Source organism: Nerophis lumbriciformis, linkage group LG04 (assembly GCF_033978685.3).
Source record: "Nerophis lumbriciformis linkage group LG04, RoL_Nlum_v2.1, whole genome shotgun sequence".
NCBI classification, from domain to species: domain Eukaryota; kingdom Metazoa; phylum Chordata; class Actinopteri; order Syngnathiformes; family Syngnathidae; genus Nerophis; species Nerophis lumbriciformis.
Window position 1 is genome coordinate 11,760,964 of NC_084551.2, and position 17,972 is coordinate 11,778,935.

At 38.2% G+C, this 17,972-nt stretch overlaps 2 protein-coding genes across 2 annotated transcripts in view; one reads left to right on the forward strand and one right to left on the reverse strand.

Annotated features, from left to right (window-relative positions):
- LOC133596029 (delayed-rectifier potassium channel regulatory subunit KCNS2-like) overlaps positions 1-17,972 on the reverse strand; it is a 62,036-nt gene that overhangs the window by 43,737 nt on the left and 327 nt on the right. The gene's annotated exons all lie outside the window — the stretch shown is intronic.
- The window catches only part of LOC133596066 (NIPA-like protein 2), a 64,026-nt gene that overhangs the window by 23,143 nt on the left and 22,911 nt on the right, over positions 1-17,972 (forward strand). The window contains exons 2-5 of the mRNA XM_061948823.2: positions 134-202; positions 3,144-3,312; positions 15,116-15,175; positions 15,615-15,736. Of these exons, the coding sequence (XP_061804807.2) occupies positions 134-202; positions 3,144-3,312; positions 15,116-15,175; positions 15,615-15,736 (420 nt within the window). The remainder of the gene's footprint in view (positions 1-133; positions 203-3,143; positions 3,313-15,115; positions 15,176-15,614; positions 15,737-17,972) is intronic.

Below are 17,972 nucleotides of genomic sequence, written 5' to 3' on the forward strand. Positions count from 1 at the left end.
ACGCACTTGTAAAGTCAACAATGGTGCTTTTAAAGCAGATATGTGACTGCCATAAAAATGACATCTGGAGGGTAGATGGAGTTACTGTTGTGTGACAAGTGATCTCCGGTCTGTTTGATGTTTGTTTCCACAGACGTACCTCCTGGGAATCATCATCTCTATTTGTGGGAACGTCCTTATTAGCATTTCACTCAACATACAGGTAGGACACAGCGGAATCCTATTCAACTGCAAATATTCAGCACATGCATAATTAATGCACGTCATGGCCAGATTTGTGCAAAAATTCCAGCTGCAGAAATGATTGACTACTTTAATAACTAGAAGTTTTAACATCATAATTGAACTTTAGTTTAAGTAGTAGACTTGCATAATTTTCTATTTTGATGCAACTTTTCTGTCACTTTGCTGGTTTAATACTACGACACATCTACTTTTATCCAGACACCTATTGCATATTTTGAAGTGGCTTTAACTTGAATTAACTTAAATTTTACACTCTTCAGTTAAAGTTATGGTGTTGATTTATTTTTGAACATCTAGTGTATACAGTTACTTGACGATACATCACATATTTCCAGTTTGTCATTACAGCGTGTCCGAAAAAGAGTGGGAGAAAGAAGAGCTTATTTAATCATACCCATCTTCTATTTTATTGCAATCAAATCCTAACAAATTTTTAGTTCACTTTCTGAGCTCAATTTGTAACACAACAAATTACAAACCCGGTTTCCATATGAGTTGGGAAATTGTGTTAGTTAGTAAATATAAACAGAATACAATTATTTGCAAATCCTTTTCAACCCATATTCAATTGAATGCACTACAAAGACAAGATATTTGATGTTCAAAGTCATAAACTTTGGGGTTTTTTTCTAAATAATAATTAACTTAGAATTTCATGGCTGCAACACGTGCCAAAGTAGTTGGGGAATGCATATAAAAAGCCATGCATATGTGTTCTTGTCCTACGCAAGGATTGTGAATGATAAACCGCACGTCTCTTTCCAATGTTTGCGTATTCCCAATAAGACTAATCTGATAATATGGTCAGAGTGCAGAAGTGTTACTACAGTGATGTAGAATCGACGGAGTTGGCCGAAGATATTACGAGCGGAATATTCAAAATGGCCAACTGAATTTGTGCCATTTTGGGATGTTGAGACTGTATTTTCAGATACTTTGCGGATTGTAAATACAATTGGATATGGTTTGACGGATATGTAACACAATTACGCATTTAAAGTCAACTTGTTGTCCCACTCTACTGGTACTTTAATTTGGTCATTTCTTCTGTTACTATTTGTATTAGCTTCTGTGGGTTGTCTTCTGAACCAAACGCAGTGTCGTCTGCAAATAGTGCTAAGTTTAAGTTTTTGTAACTTCACAAATGTCGTTTATATAGGAATTTAATTATTTTGGTCCCAATAGTAATCCTTGGGGTACACCGAAATATATATTTAGAGCGTTTACCTAGCTTCATGTATTAAATAATATTTCACCAGTCTGCTTGTATTTGTATGTTTTAGTCGCACTTCTCTTTTCAAGTAAGATTTTAATACAAACCCCGTTTCCATATGAGTTGGGAAATTGTGTTCGATGTAAATATAAACAGAATACAATGATTTGCAAATCCTTTTTAACCCATATTCAATTGAATGCACTACAAAGACAAGATATTTGATGTTCAAACTCATAAACGTTTTTTGTTTTTTTTCAAATAATAATAAACTTAGAATTTCATGGCTGCAACACGTGCCAAAGTAGGGCATGTTCACCACTGTGTTACATGGCCTTTCCTTTTAACAACACTCAGTAAACGTTTGGGAACTGAGGAGACACATTTTTTAAGCTTCTCAGGTGGAATTCTTTCCCATTCTTGCTTGATGTACAGCTTAAGTTGTTCAACAGTCCGAGGGGCTCCGTTGTGGTATTTTAGGCTTCATAATGCGCCACACATTTTCAATGGGAGACAGGTCTGGACTACAGGCAGGCCAGTTTAGTACTCGCACTCTTTTACTATGAAGCCACGTTGATGTAACACGTGGCTTGGCATTGTCTTGCTGAAATAAGCAGGGGCGTCCATGGTAACGTTGCTTGGATGGCAACATATGTTGCTCCAAAACCTGTATGTACCTTTCAGCATTAATGGCGCCTTCACAGATGTGTAAGTTACCCATGTCTTGGGCACTAATACACCCCCATACCATCACAAATGCTGGCTTTTCAACTTTGCGCCTATAACAATCCGGATGGTTCTTTTCCTCTGTGGTCCGGAGGACACGACGTCCTCAGTTTCCAAAAACAATTTGAAATGTGGACTCGTCAGACCACAGAACACTTTTCCACTTTGTATCAGTCCATCTTAGATGAGCTCAGGCCCAGCGAAGCCGACGGCGTTTCTGGGTGTTGTTGAGTTTTAACTTGCACTTACAGATGTAGCGACCAACTGTAGTTACTGACAGTGGGTTTCTGAAGTGTTCCTGAGCCCATGTGGTGATATCCTTTACACACTGATGTCGCTTGTTGATGCAGTACAGCCTGAGGGATCGAAGGTCACGGGCTTAGCTGCTTACGTGCAGTGATTTCTCCAGATTCTCTGAACCCTTTGATGATATTACGGAGCGTAGATGGTGAAATCCCTAAATTCCTTGCAATAGCTGGTTGAAAAAGGTTTTTCTTAAACTGTTCAACAATTTGCTCACGCATTTGTTGACAAAGTGGTGACCCTCGCCCCATCCTTGTTTGTGAATGACTGAGCATTTCATGGAATCTACTTTTATACCCAATCATGGCACCCACCTGTTCCCAATTTGCCTGTTCACCTGTGGGATGTTCCAAATAAGTGTTTGATGAGCATTCCTCAACTTTATCAGTATTTATTGCCACCTTTCCCAACTTCTTTGTCACGTGTTGCTGGCATCAAATTCTAAAGTTAATGATTATTTGAAAAAAAAAAAGTTTATCAGTTTGAACATCAAATATGTTGTCTTTGTAGCATATTCAACTGAATATGGGATGAAAATGATTTGCAAATCATTGTATTCCGTTTATATTTACATCTAACACAATTTCCCAACTCATATGGAAACAGGGTTTGTATAATGACAAATAGACTTGTGCTCTCTCTCTTTTTCCAACAGAAATATGCCCACGTCCGTCAATGTCAGCGTGGCTCCAAACCCTACTACACCTCCGTGGTGTGGTGGGGTGGGGTTCTTCTCATGGGTGTAGGTGAACTGGGGAATTTCGCCGCCTACGGCTTTGCACCAGCATCCCTCATAGCCCCACTGGGCTGTGTGGCTGTCATAGGTAAATCGTGGCCTTCTTCACCGCACTCATACATACATTAAACGTGTATGGAAGCTGTACGATAAATGTCCACCGTTTAGATAATATTTTAACATTCTTGTCTGGGGGGCCCGAGGCCCATTCAAATACTAACGCTGAATTAGTAATCTTACTCTTGACGTTAATCATATTTAATAATTATATATGACCTACTTACAAATGATATGATACCATGTGTTAATCACAAAAATTATTATCAAGGCTTAGGTCAGGCTGATTACAAAAATTAATACTAATCAAATATATTGCAAAGGAAGGGACTCAAAAAAAGAAAATAAATACATTGTAACTAAATTTATAAAAAATAATATTAAAAAATATGTTTATTAACTAAACTGTCAATAAAATCAAAGTGCAAATGAAAATACAGCTTCACCACTTTGGTCATAATTTTCGCACTTAAACTTCTCTATGACTTCAGCTTTAGACTTCTTCTGGCTTTTTGACATTACCATAACTGCCACAAATGTATTACCGCTGCTGCCTATATAGACCACAAACAAATAGTCCATAGAGGTATATGTGAGTGTGAGTGGTTGTTTGTATTTAAAGTATATACCCTGTGATTGGCTGGCCTGCAGTCCGGTGTGTACTGTACGTACACCACATTTAAACAAAGCCTGTCTTCTAGCTTTCACTGGCAGCTGCTCAGTGCACACTTTCGAATCACAGGTTAAACATTAAACAACTCCATCAGTCATAATAAAAGAGGTGATTGGGGACTCATGATTATTAATGATATCTATTAGCCAAACACTTCCTTCGGTTTTTCTGCTGCCATGTGTTGCATCTGGATGAGTGGTTTGAAGAAGGCACTCTAACACCATTGAAGTTTATTAAAGATTAAGCACTTTTTGATAGCATTAATGTAAGTAAAAATCAAATCAGAATAAAACCACATTCGTAATCAACAATGTGCTCATTTCCATTTTACTGTCATTATTGTTCTAAGAATTTCCCATTGATCGCTTGAATAATGTGCAGGTTAATTGACTATGGAAAAAGCATCTTAGCACATTATTACTGCCAAAGAATAAACAACAGAATGCACAGAAGTATCTAAAGTAGAACACATGGGATTGAGTCTTGTCACACAGCTGCTTAATTTGACACTTATGTCCCAGACTCTGTTACCAAGTTCCATCCACTGAGACCACTTATCACAATTAGGTATGACAGCACACTGCAAAATATTGTTGAGGGAGAGCAATGTTTCACCTTGTTTCTCCTTGACTTGATATAGAAGGCATTTAAAGTTAAAAGTTAAAGTACCAATGATTGTCACACACACACTAGGTGTGGCGAAATTATTCTCTGCATTTAACCCATCACCCTTGATCACCCCCTGGGAGGTGAGGGGAGCAGTGGGCAGCAGCGGTGGCCGCGCCCGGGAATCATTTTTGGTGATTTAACCCCCAATTCCAACCCTTGATACTGAGTGCCAAGCAGGGAGGTAATGGGTCCCATTTTTATAGTCTTTGGTATGACTCGGCCGGGGTTTGAACCCACAACCTACCGATCTCAGGGCGGACACTCTAACCACTAGGCCACTGAGTAGTAATCACTTGGAGAAATAAACCTGGCCTGTTACATTCAAGGTCACATTAAAAATACATTGTTGGAGTTAACAGTAAAGACAAGAAAAGGGTAAGATGTTGAGATTACAGCAATTCATACAAATTCAACAAATCTCAGCAACTTCCCCATAGTTCGACCTGTTTTCCTCATTTTCGCCAGATGAAAGCCTTTTGGGTAACATTGTATACAAACATTTAGAACACATCTGTTTCCTCACTTATTTGTTTACATTGACACGTAATGATAATCCTTTGTCTTCTTCAGTTCTCCAATGTTCTAAACAAGAGCAATGTCTTCATAAATGAAAGTGTACAATCATCAAAAACCTTTTAGCAGCAAAACATACAAAAAGAATGTGTGCAACTTGTGAACGACAGAGCAAGCAGCGGACAATAATGGAGCCTTTGTTTTTATTATGCAGTAATTGACAATCGGTTTAGTTTTGTTTCTCTGTGTGCTCATAAAACATCAATATTTGGTTTCCAGACTATGCACACATCAGCGTCAAAAAATACTCCATAGAGCCTCTTTGTATTTTGGGCCCGAGCAGCAAAAGGCTGCAAAGGCCCTATTGAAATTGCTTAGTTTTTTTATTATCCTACACGTTTTTTGTTTTTTACTTTAAATACATTTGCAAAAATGTTTTAAAAAACCTTTTCACATTTTCGGTAGAATTTTGAGGACAAAAGTGAATCTATTCCATTTTGGAATCAGGCTGTAACATAAAATGTAGATAAAGTGAAGCGCTGTGAATACTTTGCGTATGCACTGTATATATTTTATATGCATCCATCCATCCATTTTCTACCGCTTATTCCCTTTGGGGTCGCAGGGGGCGCTGGAGCCTATCTCAGCTACAATCGGGTGGAAGGCGGGGTACACCCTGGACAAGTCGCCACCTCATCGCAGGGCCAACACAGATAGACAGACAACATTCACACTCACATTCACACACTAGGGCCAATTTAGTGTTGCCAATCAACCTATCCCCAGGTGCATGTCTTTGGAGGTGGGAGGAAGCCGGAGTACCCGGAGGGAACCCACGCAGTCACGCAGAGAACATGCAAACTCCACACAGAAATATCCCGAGCCCGGGATTGAACCCAAGACTACTCAGGTCCTTCGTATTGTGAGGCAGATGCACTAACCCCTCTTTCACCGTGCTGCCCATATTATATGCAGTATTGTTAAAATGAGTGTTGCCTAATGAATCATATTTAATGTTGGTAAATTATATAAACTGTTTTTATAGAAGCAGTTTGAAAACAAGGCCATGTTAACAAAAAAATTATAAGTAGCTTTTTTAATTTAACCTTTGTTTAACCAGGAAAAAATCCCATTGAGATTATAAACCTCTTATTGAAGTTCAGTTCTGTTTAGCGGATATCCCAGAATGCAACAGGACACTTAAAAACAAAATCAGCTGTACTAACCAATTATGTTTAACACAAGGAATTTGACTTGGTAGTCTATGTTCTCTTTGTTTATTGCAATAAATAAATAAAAATGCAGCAATTATGAGAGTGTGGAGTACCAATGACTGGCACCGTGTACCTGTGATGTGTGAGGTGCTGTGTTGGTTTTTGGCTAATTTGGGGGCAAATTCCATATTTGTTCATTACAACAGATATATTATCTGGTTGCGTAGAAGCCACATTATTGCGTCAGCAACATTAAGTCAGGAGCACAATACATAATGAATTTTAATTCATTCTGATGTAATTATGTATTAAATTATTTCATTAAAATGTGTCTCTACAGTCCATGCAATAATTATATCTGTCACACTCAGACATCAAAGCCAGAGGGCGGATTAGAACACCTGACTGTTTACCCAGCACTTCCACTTGGACCAGAGAAGCAATGTTTGGACTAGATTTTGATTAGCCTCGCCCACTGACTGGCTTCCTAATGGCTTACTTTGACCGATAAAATAACGTCATGAAGCACAAGATCATGAATTTGTTGTGTTATGATTTTCTAAAAAGCTACACTAGCTAAATTAGTTGAAACAGTATGCTGAATTGTTAATGCTAAAGATGTTGGGCAGTATTTAGAGACAGTTATATAAAAAGCTACTTCAAATAATGGTACCGTTAAAATTCATACCCAGATTGCAGAGGAGTACAAAGAGGGCCGCTGTGAACCTGTAATGCATAGCTGCAATTAAAAAAAAAAGTTAAAACCATAAGGTACAATAGTATGCTGAATAGTGACGCCCTGGCTTGAAAGATTTATTAAATACTGCAGACGTGTGAGTCAATATCATCCAATTAATTAATCTATCCCCCACACTCATGTGAAAACATGTAGTGTCAAATAGATTGGGATATGATTAATTATATTGCTACATTGATGTAAAAGATGTAATGTACATGCACACACACGAACACACAGTATATGGATCACCTCGACTTGGTCATTTGATAAGCCTGCTGAAAAAGTGTGGGCACCCCTGGTCTTGTTAGTTTTTATTACAACATAAGTTGTTGTATTTATGAAGCAAATATAAAGTGTGTTCTAAAACTCCCATACACAATGAGATGATTATCAAATTGATATGGGTGCATTACAAGTGCATATTGTTTTTTTATTGCTCGATAATATTAATACTTAGTGGGGGTTATAATCATTTGATCCTATAGCTAAACTGAAGAGGGGGAGGGTAAGGGTTGTCGGGAGATCTTCTGGTTTGCAAACACCAAATGTTGGCAGCTATGTACACTAGCTGTGTGGTGCGTTCAGGTACACTCTGTAAACAGACTTTGATTGGACTATTAAGCTAAAACTTTTTGGTTCTATTGTGGGGGTTTTGCAGCCACACTTGAAAAAAGCAGGGACTGGGTGTTTTTCCTTGTACTAAAACTCAGACAGTGTATTATGTATGTGAATTACAATGTACATGCAGGGCATACTTGTATGGCACGGACTTGTCTTGATTTGCGTTACACAGCTTGTGTAACGTCTTTATTCATCCGCTCACTCAATTTAATCACGTTATTATATTATAATATAAAGACAAAATGATTAAAAAAAACACATTGTCCATATGCTTGTGGACTGTTTAGTAGCAAGCATTATTTCAAACGCTTCTGTACCAAAATGACACCTTGATTGATTAAAAATTATGTATGTTTTCCCCGAGGAACAGTTGAAGGTAACATATTTGAGGGGTTGTCTGGAGGGTACACAGTAATTAGATGCTGCACACAAACACACACACCTCCCCACAGCAAGTATGACAGAACTGTTTACCCCAGAGGTTCATGTTGTCACATTTCTCATGTTGTCAAGCTGTGTGAATCTCACTTTATATGATGTTGCTATGGTGACTTGGCAAAACCCATCTGCTCCCAGAGGCACAGACACATTCCTTAATGCGTAAATAATGTATGTTTTTAATGCTCGCTGTATGAAATATTTATAAAGTGACATCTTAAAGAGTCTTTGTAATCGCCAATAATTAGTCAGTGTATGTCCCTGCAGCATTGTGCACATGCCAGGCTTTAATAGCCATCTTTGCTTATTTTATTTCTATCTTCTGTGTGTTTGCAGTAGCTTGGACCAAATTCCAGTGCTGGCAAACATCACCTGTTATGGTGACATATTGCTATAAAACTGCTAAAGAGCTACTGTACAGTAACAGTCAATGTGTGTTTTGGACACTGTGCACATGTGTCATATTGATATGTTTGTTCATGCGCCATATGTCTTTGATCCAGCAAGGAAGATGACACAGTCTACATGGCTGTTGGTTGAATACAGTAGTGTACATAGTTACCAGAGTTATTAGTGACTCTAGGAAAGCTAATACTTTTCTGCGTGTACAGTGGCACCTCGGTCGTCATGCACCCTGGTTTTGGTATGGTTCGGTTTCAGGCAAAAATTGTCGCCAAAAATATTTAGGCTTCGACAAACTTTAACGATCCACAAGGGAAATTGTTCCACACAGTAGCTCAGTTACAGAGGATGGAAAGGATTGTGCACACAAAGGCACAAATCGAGGGCAAAAACAAAAAAAGGTATAAAGTAAGACTCTTACTATTATGTTGGATCCACTATGGACTGGACTCTCACAATATGTCAGACCCACTCGACATCCATTGCATTCGGTCTCCCCTGCCCTTATGTGGGCTCTGTACCGAGGATGTCGTTGTGGCTTGTGCAGCCCTTTGAGACACTTGTGATTTAGGGCTATATAAATAAACATTGATTGATTGATTGATTCATTGATAAAAATGTACCATAGTAGCAATATAAAATATAACATACATGTAATATTTACATATTATATATACAGTATATAATATATACTATAATATATAGTGATATATATATATATATATATATATATATATATATTATAATATAATATATACATAACAAATCCCAATTACCATGTACAATATTACAGTATATGTAATAGCTGCAGCACAAAAAAGGGCAGCATAAAAGAAAGAGTAGATCCAGCAGAAAATATACATTATAAACAAAGAGAGGTAGTAGATCCAGCAGAAAATATACATTATAAACAAAGAGAGGTAGCTAACATAGAAGCGGTCAGGTAATAGACAAATATCATCTATTGCGGTATGGCAAGTGATTATATGGAGTGTGGAATGTTCTTGAATCGCACATTTCTTGATTTTTATCAACTCTGTCAGTTTTAATACGATTAAAGACAACGGGATCAGTCCCTGTGCTTTTTTATTGAGTATGACTGCAAAATAACCCACCATGGGGCCAAATTAAGTTGCAAGTACCAGTATTTTGACAAAACACTAATAAATTCAAGAAAATGCTCAACACTGTCTTAACCAACTAAAGTCCTCAATGAAGTTAAGATTGGTGTTCAATATATCTATCCATTGCATTCATCATATATATGACATTGTTGCCATGTAAAAGTATAATTATTCTCTGTATGAAAAATATTTTTTGGTGTCTGGAACAGATTACATGTATTGATTGTATCCTACGGTTTTCATACGATTCCGTTTAACTGACCTTTTCGATACACAACTGAGGTCCCACTATAATGTACATGGCTTATATTCGTCTGGCTGTTTGTTCTCCTTTAGTTTGTTTTATCTGTGTCTCATGTAGGGATGTTCCGATCACGGTTTGATATCGCCGACTCCGATACCGATCATCTTTGAGTGAGATCAACCAATCACATGTATTCATATCAATGTATTTATGTTGAGTGTTATTGCAGGTTAACAATATCAACACAATACAAACTAAACTAGTTCCTTATTCTCTTGTATTAAATATGTTTGTCTGAGCAAAACAATGCCAATAGTACAGAGTAACTAAACAATCTACTGTGGATGTAACAATATCAAAATCTTACGATACGATATTATCACAGCATTAAGGCCACAGTACAATATTATTGTGGTATATGTCCAAAAAAATTAACAAAATGTTAAAATCTTCTAATTACATTTACTACCACAAACAATTATTTTTAAGTGCAAAGAATTGTGCGGGAATATCCACTGTTACCAGTCCAAAGATATGCACCTGGGGATAAGTTGATTGGCAACACTAAATTGGCCCTAGTGTGTGAATGTGAGTGTGAATGTTGTCTGTCTATCTGTGTTGGCCCTGTGATGAGGTGGCGACTTGTCCAGGGTGTACCCCGCCTTCCGCCCGAATGCAGCTGAGATTGGCTCCAGCGCCCCCCGCAACCCCGGAGAGGACAAGCGGTAGAAAATGGATGGATGGATATCCACTGTTTCTCAGCTTGTATTTTTTGAGAAGCAGTGTCCTCTACAGTGGACATTTTTTCTAATCGCTCGCTTCATCTTTTTTGAGTGATGGTTGCCTATCAAGTAGTTCAATGTGCAACAGATGCTTTCCCTCAGCACCTTGACCGAGTGTTTTGCTTTGAAACGCTCAAGACGAATGTTGCACGCTTTACGCCCCAGTGGTTAGGTTTTTGCCAGGGTTTGTTATGAACAAATTTAGAAAAAAACTAAATTCCTCCATCTACCAAGTGGAAAACACTTCACGCCCCCACATTGCTGACCCGCGCTGCACAGAGGATTCTGGGAGATGAAGTTTATTTTCATCCATCCATCCATCCATCCATCTTCTTCCGCTTATTCGAGGTCGGGTCGCGGGGGCAGCAGCCTAAGCAGGAAAGCCCAGACTTTCCTCTCCCCAGCCACTTCGTCCAGCTCTTCCCGGGGGATCCCGAGGCGTTCCCAGGCCAGCCGGGAGACATAGTATACAGGTAAAAGCCAGTAAATTAGAATATTTTGAAAAACTTGATTTATTTCAGTAATTGCATTCAAAAGGTGTAACTTGTACATTATATTTATTCATTGCACACAGACTGATGCATTCAAATGTTTATTTCATTTAATTTTGATGATTTGAAGTGGCAACAAATGAAAATCCAAAATTCCGTGTGTCACAAAATTAGAATATTACTTAAGGCTAATACAAAAAAGGGATTTTTAGAAATGTTGGCCAACTGAAAAGTATGAAAATGAAAAATATGAGCATGTACAATACTCAATACTTGGTTGGAGCTCCTTTTGCCTCAATTACGGCGTTAATGCGGCGTGGCATGGAGTCGATGAGTTTCTGGCACTGCTCAGGTGTTATGAGAGCCCAGGTTGCTCTGATAGTGGCCTTCAACTCTTCTGCGTTTTTGGGTCTGGCATTCTGCATCTTCCTTTTCACAATACCCCACAGATTTTCTATGGGGCTAAGGTCAGGGGAGTTGAACAGGAAACAGAGTGGACCGACACCAGCAGATGACATGGCACCCCAAACCATCACCCAACCATGCAAATTTTGCATTTCCTTTGGAAATCGAGGTCCCAGAGTCTGGAGGAAGACAGGAGAGGCACAGGATCCACGTTGCCTGAAGTCTAGTGTAAAGTTTCCACCATCAGTGATGGTTTGGGGTGCCATGTCATCTGCTGGTGTCGGTCCACTCTGTTTCCTGAGATCCAGGGTCAACGCAGCCGTCTACCAGCAACTTTTAGAGCACTTCATGCTTCCTGCTGCTGACCTGCTCTATGGAGATGGAGATTTCAAGTTCCAACAGGACTTGGCGCCTGCACACAGCGCAAAATCTACCCGTGCCTGGTTTACGGACCATGGTATTTCTGTTCTAAATTGGCCCGCCAACTCCCCTGACCTAGCCCCATAGAAAATCTGTGGGGTATTGTGAAAAGGAAGATGCAGAATGCCAGACCCAAAAACACAGAAGAGTTGAAGGCCACTATCAGAGCAACCTGGGCTCTCATAACACCTGAGCAGTGCCAGAAACTCATCGACTCCATGCCACGCCGCATTAACGCAGTAATTGAGGCAAAAGGAGCTCCAACCAAGTATTGAGTATTGTACATGCTCATATTTTTCATTTTCATACTTTTCAGTTGGCCAACATTTCTAAAAATTCCTTTTTTGTATTAGCCTTAAGTAATATTCTAATTTTGTGACACACGGAATTTTGGATTTTCATTTGTTGCCACTTCAAATCATCAAAATTAAATGAAATAAACATTTGAATGCATCAGTCTGTGTGCAATGAATAAATATAATGTACAAGTTACACCTTTTGAATGCAATTACTGAAATAAATCAAGTTTTTCCAAATATTCTAATTTACTGGCTTTTACCTGTATAGTTTATTTTCAGACCCGCCAAAGTAAGCCAGAAAAAAATACTACACACCAAGTTTTTATTTTGATAGGTCACGCGTCACGGCATTATTGATAAGATTTTGAAACCGTAAGACCACGGTATCTACAAAACCGTTACACCCCTACTACCTACCTTTCATTTGGATTTTAGCATTGATTTTTTTTCCTGTGTTGAAGGAATTATTCCCTGAGTTTGGGAACATTAACAAAAAAACAACATTTTGTGAAATAAAAATACAAATCTAACCACTCTAGTATTGAGCAGATACTGATATTATCTTTAGTATCAACACCACTGATTTATGGATCAATAAGTGTGTACCCCACCCCCCATACACAGAGCGTAACAATTCCATTTTCTCTTCACTGGGCTCTTATTAATTTCCTGTTAATAACTGCTAACTTTCTGCTGCAATACGCCTCCTCCATCTACACTAGGCTCACACTTTTTCTGCAGGCGAGCTACTTTTCAATTGATCAAGTCGTGGGGATCTACCTCATTCATATATATAATTTATATTTACTTATTTATGAAATTTTTGTTTTTGTTAACAAGTTAAAGGTGTTTAATGATAATACAAGCATGTTTAACACATATAGTTAATATTGTTAATACATTAAAGGTGTTTAATGAAAATACAAGTATGTTTAATACATATAGTTAATATTGTTAACAAGTTAAAGGTGTTTAATGATAATACAAGCATGTTTAACACATATAGTTAATATTGTTAATAAGTTAAAGGTGTTTAAAGATAATGCAAGCATGTTTAACACATATAGTTAATATTGTTAACAAGTTAAAGATGTTTAATGATAATGCAAGCATGTTTAACACATATAGTTAATATTGTTAACAAGTTAAAGGTGTTTAAAGATAATACAAGCATATTTAACACATATAGATTCCTTTCTTTCATGAAGACAAGAATATAAGTTGGTGTATTACCTGATTCTGATGACTTGCATTGATTGGAATCAGACAGTGGTGCTGATAACGTCCGCATTTTCGAATGGAGGAGAAAAAAAGTCCTCCTTTCTGTCCAATACCACATGAAAGTGGTTGGTTTTTGGCATCTTATTTATCCAGCTTCCGTACTCCTTTGTATCCGTACTCCTTTGTATACACTTTACAAGAAATACATTGTCGGCAAACTCCGTAGCTTGCTAGCTTGTGCACGCCAGCTTTCTGAGACTCTTATTTTGTTAGCGCAGGCAGGATGAAGCAGAGCTTTTATTGTGCAACTGTGCAGTCGGTCTTTGGAGTTTTGACGACAGGTACGGCGCCAGAGTCTGTTGAAATAAAGTGTTTCTCGCCTTCCTGTCGGTAATTTTAATGAGCTGGCAGCAGCCAGCGTCATCTCAGAAGACCCTCGGGTGCCGTGAATGTCAATCAAGTGACGAAAGTGACGTCATAGTGAAGATTTATGATCGCTCATTTTTAGGACTATTTTTTTAATGCCTGGCTGGTGATCGACTGACACACCCTCCACGATCGACCAGTAGCTCGCGATCGACGTAATGAGCACCCCTGATCTACACTTATTAAACTTTACTAAGCACATATTACTTTTGTGTTTATATTATTGACTTGCTTAGCGATTAGCATGACGTCTTGTTGTAACAACATGTTTACCTTGTCCTCTAGTCTTCCAATGATAATAATACTTAAGATACTAAGAAATGTAGTATATTTGCGGCAATTTAAGTGATTTTTATCAACTTACAGGAGCGGCTTCACACTATGTATGGATACACATAATTAGCCGGAAGACCAAAAACAAATACAGTGGCAAAGGAAATACAAAGCATTAATCCGCTTTGGTGATTATGTGCTTTTTCACGAAAGTATGCCGCTACTGATTGGTGGTCGATCGATCGGCACATCTTCAATCTAATGCAGTTTGTGTATCGTGCGCCTTTATTGACACGTGTCTGTGGTCCTGCAGCACAATCAATCGGGTCACACCCCCACTCCGTAACGTTTGTTTGTTAGTCTCGGTCTACTGCATACCCCGGGGAACAACACAAAAAAAGACGATTCAACTCAATGTTATTGTTTTGACAGTGATATTGATGAATGAGTTCATTAGACATGTTGCATTGAATATCATGTTGGCGATGTTGTGAGGTCCTAATGAGCACCATCTATCTCAGCAGTCTGACAGATTTCCCAGATTGTGTTTGCATGTAATGTATCATATCTATCACTCTGTATGGACGTGTGTGTCTGAGTGAGATTGCTTTTATTTCATCACATTGCAAACTATATCATCCTTTCTTATCAAACCCAACTTTTCATGTGATTGTGTTTAATGGTGTTTATATTCAATGCACTGGTAGAGTAGTGGTAGATGCTGCTTTTTTGCACCTGTCACCTCTGAAGATATGAAAAATATTGATTTCATTCCAGTTTTAGTGTTTTAATACAAAAATAGAGCTTAGTTCTTCTACGACACGGACAAAGTGCAGCATCGTGGCTGTTAAAATAACAGGAATGTTTGTTTTCTTTCCAGCCAGCGCTTTCATATCTGTGATTTTCCTCAAGGAGACCGTGCGCGTCTCCGACGTCGTTGGTAAGCAACCACTCAAAATAATAAAAAACTGCTGACAGATTCCTGGCAAAGAAATAACTTCGTAAAGTTCCGACTGATCAAATTGACTTTGCAAATACAAAAGGGAAGAAGACTGAAGGACAGAAACAGAAGACAGCATCATTGTTGTGGCATGTGCATGTATGTTCTCCAATGGTAAAAAAGGAAAAATGCAGGATTTTATTTTGCAATAGTATTTATGATTTTTTAACGCAGACTACTTGAAAGTGCAAGATTGAGATGCACTGTATAGCGTTGATCTCCATTTGTTGCTGTATGTGTTAACATAATTGCACAGAAACAGAAACATTAGTGCAGGGGTGTGCTTTGCAAAACAGTTTTAATGTTGATGCAAATTTGGATACAAATGAGGTAATGATGCCGTTTAGTTTAATCTCATCGCTTGTCTCTGTCTCTTCAGGTGGCACTCTGGCAATAACAGGAACCTACGTCCTGGTGACGTTTGCCCCCCACACTTCCACTCACATTACAGCCCATCTGGTCCAGTTCTATGCAGTCAGCTGGCACTTCCTGCTCTACCTTGTACGTAACCCTATTCAAATTTGACCTGACAGGTGTAAAAGTGTGAAGGAGAGTTCAAAATAAACCTCTGCTAAGGGCCCCAATTTAGGTAAGGTCGGTCCAGGTTTCACATCTTTATCAGTCAATCCTGTCATTCATTATTCCACCATTTTGCATGATTTGTACTTTTTATGCTTTACTGATATGGTTTAATTCTTAGTATTTTATCTCTTAATGGCTAAGTTTTTGTTAATTTAAATATTGGTGTGTACTGTAGCACGTTAAGATCAAATCTACCACTTCTGGCAGGTCCTACACTCTTCAGCGGTCCTTGAACGCATCGTAAAGACACCTCTCTTGTATGGGTCTGAGTAAAGAACAATCACTGTTCTAAGAGAGTACAGTTTTAGGTTCAATGTGCACAATTGAACAACTTAGTTTCTCAGACAGTAATGTTATTACAGATTGGTGTATGTTGTTACCTAATGGGGAAAGACATTAATGCCTCTTGTTTTCATGTTAGCATTTAAGCTCGCAAACTGGTGCCAGTTAGTCTGTGAGTTCATCAAAGTGCAGTTATCCGATATGTTACAATAGTTGAGGCGGTAGTAGTGACCCCGCAATGCAGGAGATAGCAGGCAGCGTGCAGGTGAAGAGTATGAAATGCAAAACATTATATATATATCATACTTGCCAACCCTCCCGGATTTTCCGGGAGACTCCCGAAATTCAGCGCCTCTCCCGAAAACCTCCCGGGACAAATTTTCTCCCGAAAATCTCCCGAAATTCAGGCGGAGCTGGAGGCCACGCCCCCTCCAGCTCCATGAGGACCTGAGTGACGTGTCGACAGCCTGTTTTCACGTCCACTTTCCCACAATATAAACAGCGTGCCTGCCCAATCAGGTTATAACTGTAGAATGATTATTGGTTTCTTATGTGGGTTTATTGTTAGGCAGTTTCATTAACGTCCTCCCAGCGCGGCGGCAACAACACACAACAACAGCAGTCACGTTTTTGTCAGCCGTAAACAGCAATGTTGTGACACTCTTAAACAGGACAATACTGCCATCTTCTGTACATGCATATGTGACAATAACATCTACGGCTTTTATAGAGTGCAGTGCACAACTGCGCACACAAAGAGACGAAGCAGCAGCATGGTTAGAAAAATAGTGACAGAGAATAGAACAAGGATGGACAATTCAACCCTTAACTCAACAATGAGTAGATGAGTGTTATGTGTGTGTATATGTGTAAATAAATGAACACTGAAATTCAAGTATTTCTTTTATTTATATATATATATATATATATATATATATATATATATATATATATATATATATATATATATATATATATATATATATATATACATATATATATATATATATATATATATAGCTAGAATTCACTGAAAGTCAAGTATTTCTTATATAGGATTCTTAATAGGACTAGTTGTTAAAGATCCCTAAATATTATATATATATATATATATATATATATATATATATATATATATATATATATATATATATATATATGAAATACTTGACTTGGTGAATTCTAGCAGTAAATATACTCCTCCCCTCTTAACCACGCCCCCCGACCCCCACCTCCCGAAATCGGAGGTCTCAAGGTTGACAAGTATGTATATATACAAACATAAACAGGCTGCAGCCGGGAAATGCACCAAACAAGCACAGGGAATACTGTGCATTAGTGATGGGTCCGGCAACACCGATGCATCGGCGCATGCGTCGACCTCATAGAGCAAAACCCTGTCGGTGCGCGTACCGCTTTTAGAAAGTCACGTGACCGATCATGAGCTGTTTCGGTCACGTGACTGATACGCAAACTGTGTCGCACTGACGCCTCCTCTGTGCCCTGTGAGCGGGTCTCTTCTACAGCCGGAGAATTGAATTAATAACTAAGAAGAGAAATCGTCTAAAATTTTATACGTTGGAAAAACTGTTTTTTTTTTAAATAGAAATGTGTAAAAAAAAAAATAAAAAAAAAATCCCAGTCCACAAGTATCCTCATTCACAACATGTTCTCTTAGATTTCCATGTTATGATACATGTTGACATTATTTATTGACTGTATCTAAAAAAGATACAAATATATTTGTATTTAAATGAAGATATGAAATAATCCTAAATGAAATACAATGACTTGGTTTATATTATTGTATATACTAGGTCATAAAATCAGTGTCAGTTGAGTCGGTCCATAGGTTGCCTGTAGGGATTTTGAA